Source organism: Haliaeetus leucocephalus, unplaced genomic scaffold, assembly GCF_000737465.1.
Source record: "Haliaeetus leucocephalus isolate CR32 unplaced genomic scaffold, Haliaeetus_leucocephalus-4.0 Scaffold556, whole genome shotgun sequence".
NCBI classification, from domain to species: Eukaryota; Metazoa; Chordata; class Aves; order Accipitriformes; family Accipitridae; genus Haliaeetus; species Haliaeetus leucocephalus.
Window position 1 is genome coordinate 1,636,408 of NW_010972992.1, and position 5,425 is coordinate 1,641,832.

At 61.7% G+C, this 5,425-nt stretch overlaps 1 protein-coding gene across 1 annotated transcript in view; it reads right to left on the minus strand.

The window, feature by feature from the left end:
• The window catches only part of EPHA2 (EPH receptor A2), an 8,891-nt gene extending 4,317 nt beyond the window's left edge, over nt 1–4,574 (minus strand). The window contains exons 1-7 of the mRNA XM_010577497.1: nt 4,505–4,574; nt 3,194–3,261; nt 2,167–2,830; nt 1,222–1,377; nt 790–1,122; nt 553–677; nt 43–202 (exon numbers count right to left, since the gene is read on the minus strand). Of these exons, the coding sequence (XP_010575799.1) occupies nt 43–202; nt 553–677; nt 790–1,122; nt 1,222–1,377; nt 2,167–2,830; nt 3,194–3,261; nt 4,505–4,574 (1,576 nt within the window). The remainder of the gene's footprint in view (nt 1–42; nt 203–552; nt 678–789; nt 1,123–1,221; nt 1,378–2,166; nt 2,831–3,193; nt 3,262–4,504) is intronic.
• Between the last annotated feature and the right edge of the window lie 851 nt (nt 4,575–5,425).

Consider the following 5,425-nt stretch of genomic DNA (forward strand, 5'->3'; position numbering starts at 1 on the left):
AAAATCCTGCCCCCCCTTTCCCCCCATCCCCAAGATCCTCACCCTCAGGCAGGGTCTCGAACTCATGCTGGGGGCTGTAGGCACCGTGGCCATCCTGGGTGAGCGCCTGGACCCGCACCACATAGGCGGTGGCAGGGGACAACTTGGGGAGGGGGACAGAGGTGCCCTCGCAGCGCAGCACCGAGTAGCTGTTCTCGTCCACCTGGGGACATGGGTGGGGGTGAGATGGGTGGGGGCAAGGATGGAGATGACATGGATGGAGGTGACACAGACAGAGGGGTGACATGGATGGAGGGGTGACATGGATGTGGGCAAGGATGGACGTGACACGGATGGAGGGGTGACACGGATGGAGGTGACATGGATGTGGGCAAGGATGGACGTGACGTGGATGGAGGGGTGACGTGGATGGAGGTGACATGGATGTGGGCAAGGATGGAGGTGACGTGGATGGAGGGGTGACGTGGATGGAGGGGACATGGATGGGGGACACGCGTGGGTGGAGGTGATGGATTTGGGGGTGGTGGGCTGAAGCTGTGACACGGGATGGACCTTCTTGCTGTAGGTGACCTCGTACTTCCAGACCCGACTCTGCTGCCGCGGTGGCACCGTCCAGGAGAGGACCAAGCTGGTGGCTGTCCTTCCATCCAGGCTCACCGATGTCACTCGAGGTGGCTCTGCCATGAGGACAGGGATATCACAGAGGTGTCCCCATGAGGGACAGGGACATCACGGAGGTGTCCCCAATGGGGGAGGTGTCCCCAATGGGAGATGCTGGTGGCCCCTTACCTGTCTGGTTGACACTGATGGTGGTGGTGGCCACGCTACGGTGATGGCTGTAGGTTGACACCCCGTTCCGGGCTTCGACGGTGAAGGTGTAGTTGACGTGTGGCTCCAGGTCGGTGACGGTGACCCCCGTCCCTGTCAACCCCCGGGGGGTTTGCGAATAGCGGACCCCCCCGTCACAGGGACGGCACTCCCCGCTCTCTGGCCAGCACTGCTCGCAGGTGATGCTGTAGGTGACATCCCCACGGCCACCCGAGTCGGCGGGGGGTGACCAACGTAGCTGCACCGTGGCCCCCAGCCCCATGGCCGTGACGCCTTGTGGGGGCGAGGGGGGACCTGGGGAGAGGGGACATGGGACAGAGAGCAGAGAGGGGGGTCAGGGGGAGGATGGCCACACCGTGCCTCAGTTTCCACCCCCCCAAAAAGGTAACTTACGGGTGCAGGGGTCGGCAGGGGGGTCGGCGGGGGCGCGGAAGAAGCCGTCCTGGCAGGGGCAGGCAGCGGCGGCGGCAGGGGAGGGCAGGGTGTGGGGTGGGCAGGGCTGGCAGCCGCTCAGGGACACTGTGGCCTTGAAGGAGCCGGGGGGACAAGCTGGGGGGGCACACACACACAATGACACCGGTGAGACCCCCAATACCCCTTCTCTACCCACAGCATCCTCACCCAGGCAGGTTTGGGGGGGGAGGGGGGGCATCACACCCCCCCAAGCACCCAGAGTGGGTATTTTAGGGTATTTCACCTTATTTTGCAGCTTCTGTATTATTGGGACCCCACCCCAGCTTGCCCATCTCCTGGCTGAGGCCTGCCATGCTCGCTGCACTAGTAATGCTCAAGGGTGACAATCCAGGGCAGGGGGTTTTGGTGCTGCCACCTCATTCCTCCAACCCAGAGCAGGGATTTTAAGGTATTTCACCTTATTTTCCAGTTTTGTGCCCCACAGGGGGGATGGGACCCCCCCCTCCCAGCACACCTCTCACCTGGCTGAGCCCTGCTGCACTCACTGCACTAGTGATGCTCAAGGTTGAGGATCCAGGATGGGGAATTTTGGGGCTAACACCTCATTTCTCTGACCCAGATTGGGGATTTTAGGGTATTTCACTTTATTTTTGCAGCTTCTATTATTATTGGAGCCCCCCACCCTGGCCCCAGCCCACCCCTTTCCCAGCTGAGCCCTGCCCGCTTGCTGCACTAGTGATGCCCAAGGTTGAGGATCCAGGATGAGGAATTTTGGAGCCAACACCTCATTTCTCCGCCACCCCTTTCTATCTCCTGGCATGCACTGAGCGGGTGTGTCCTCAGCCCCCCCAAAATCCCCCCAACCACAGCACCTCACACCCCCTCCACCCCCATCCCAATTTACCCCCCAGCCCCAAGCGCTACCTTGGCAACTCTCTCCCACTTTCTCGTAGCCGGCCCGGCACAGGCACTCCCCGATGGGTACCAACCACTCGCCGTCGGCGTTGCAATGCAGCGCCGGAGCTTGGTCGGCCACTGCCTCCTCCACACACGTTCCCTGCACCTTGGCCAAGGTCTGCGAATCGACGCCGGCCACCGTTTCGGGGAAGCGAGCCATACCCCGTAAAACAGCCGGGCATCTCTTGTAATAAATCCGAACGGAAAGCAATGCCACGCAAGCTCCCAAATCCTGGAAAGCCAAGTAAAAACCTTTCCGACGGAGAGGTCCCACCGATCGCACCTCAACATTGAGTTTAACGTTCCGGGAAGCAAAATCATCCTGGACAGTGATTTCATCTGGGGCGATGGTGTCAATCTTCTTGAATTGTCTCTTCTGGAAGTTGGTGCCGTAATCCACATCAGATTCGGCGTAGTAGAGGTTGAAGGTCTCCTTGCAAGAGCCGCCACCGGCAGTGGGGAAGCTGTTGCAGTCGCGGACGGTGAATTGGAGTTCGATGAAGATGCGTTGGGCCACCCCGCGGTAGATCCAGTTGGTGCGTAGCCAGTTCTCCTGCTCACCCTCCAGCACGTTGCACACCGAGTAGATGTAGATCAAGGAGTCGTTCAGCACATTCTGCAGCAGGTCCCACTGCCCCCCCCCGAAAGAGAGAAATGGGGGTTATGGGGGGGGAAACTGATGCAGGGTGGGCAGTGCCCTTGGTCCCCGTGGATGCACTTGTCTTCATCCCCATGGGTGCACTTGTCTTCATCCCCATGGGTGTCCCTGTCCCCATGGAGGTCTCCAACCCTATCCCGATGGAGGTCCCCATCCCAATGAACGTCCCCAACGCCATGGATGCCCCCATGCCCATCCCCATGGAGCTCCACCATGGATGTCCCAATCCCCATCCCCATGGATGTCCCTGTCCCCGTCCCTGTCTCCATCCCCGCTGTGGGCTCTCGGGGCAGTGCTGGCCAGCAGGGCCGGATGCCTGGGTCCACGGGTGCTCACCCCTTTGCCGTAGGGCTGGGTGAGCCAGCCCAGTTCTCCCTGTGCTTTGGCGAAGTCCAGCAGGACCACTGTGGGGAGAAGAGAGGGGGGTTACTGGGGTGAGCATGAAGCCTGGGAGATGCCACCAGGACCCACAGATGGCCCCAGGACCTGCAGGTGCCACCAATACGCTCCTTAGACCCATGGATGTCCCTGGGACTCACAGATGCCCCCAAGGACCAGTGGATGCCTCTGGGACCCACAGATGTCCCCCAGGACCCATGGATGTCCCTGGGACTCACGGATGCCCCCCAGGACCAGTGGATGCCTCTGGGACCCAAAGATGTCCCCCAGGACCCATGGATGTCCCTGGGACCCATGGATGTCCCTGGGACTCACAGATGTCCCCCAGGACCCATGGACGTCCCCCAGGACCCATGGATATCCCTGGGACCCACAGATGTCCCCAGGACCCATGGATGTCCCCCAGGACCCATGGATGTCTCTGAGACCCATGGATGTCCCCCAGGACCCATGGATGTCTCTGAGACCCACGGATATCCCTGGGACCCATGGATGTCCCCAGGACCCATGGATGTCTCTGAGACCCATGGATGTCCCCCAGGACCCACAGATGTCCCTGGGACCCATGGATATCTCCCGGATCCACAGATGTCCCTAGGACCCATGGATGTCCCCAGGACACACGGATGTCCCCCAGGACCCACGGATGCCCCCCAGGACCCATGTGTATATCCCTGCGACCCATGGATGTCCCCAGGACCCACGGATGTCCCCAGGATATGCAAACACTCCCGGGACCCACAGATAGCCCCAGGACCCACGGATGTCCCTTGGCCCCAAGGATACCCCCAGTCCCAACAGATTCCCCTGGGACCCCCACGAGAAGACCCCCAGGCATCCCCGCCAAAAGTGGGGAAACCGAGGCAGAGCTCTGCACCGTGCCGAGGCTGGGCAGACCTGCTGAGGCATGTCGGCCGCCCCGGCGAGGGCGGTGGCCAGATCCAGCGCCCGGGAGAGGAAGAGGAGGCCGCCGAGGGCTGGGAGGGAAGCGCTGACGGGTGGCCCCCCCCTCCTCGGTGAATCACCCCCCAGGAATGCGCCCGGACGCCTGGGTTCACGCTGGCAGGATGGGTCCCAACGGGGTGGGGGAGTTTCGGGGACGGATGCCCCACTGCCCCCCGACCTCGCCAACCGCCTCCACTGAGAACAGGTGAGCTTGTGACATGCCCCAAGAGGGTAAAGTCTGGGGGGGAACCCCAAGAACCTGGTCGGAGGGAGGCACATGTGGTCCCGTCGTCCCCCCCTCACCGTGCCCAGGGTCAGGAAGGATGCCGGAGCGGATATCCCGGCTTTCCTGCGGCTGGAAATCCCCCCACATGCCTTCGGAGAGCGGAAAGCCGGCAGAAGGCCGGCGCGTGAGCTGAGCTGGTGGGTTCTCTGTGGGGTGTCCCCCCCGGGGCCATGGCGGGGGTGAGTCAGGGAAGAAACCTGGGGCTGTGGCTGTTGAGTCAAGGGGTGCAGCACCCAAGGGTGCACCCACGCCTGGGGCCACTGGTGCTATTGGCACCTCCGGTGCCATCGCCGTCTGCACCCCCATCCCCAATGCCACCCGCACCCCCTCTGCCATTGCTGTTGCCATCACCATCGTCATCATCACCACCATCAACGTCTCCATTGCCATCATCAACATGGCCATGGCCATCACCACCACCATGTCCAGTGCCATCAACACCTCCGGCACCATCATCAACATGGCCATTGTCATCAACATGGCCATCACCACCATCTCCAGCATCAACACCTCCGGCACCATCATCAACATGGCCACCGCCATCACCATCTGCAGCCTCTACAACATTCTCACCTTCCTCATCCATACCTATGTTGCCATCTTCATCTCCACCTCCAACCCCACCACCATCCCTGCCTGCATCTGCAGCCCCGTTGCCATCTGCACCACCATCCCCACGACCATCTGCAGCCCCTGCACCGTTGCTGTCACTCTCTGCATCGGCACTGCTTTTGCAATCACCATCATCACCACCATCATCATCATCACCATCACCACCGCACTGCACCTCTGCATCCCCGCCCCATCCCTGGCTGCAGCCTTGTCCCCATCCCCAACTTCATTTTCAACCCCATCCCTGTCCTGTCCTATCCCCATCCCATCCCAATCCCCATCCCATCCCCATCCTCATCCTCATCCCGATCCCTGTCCCCCCCTCC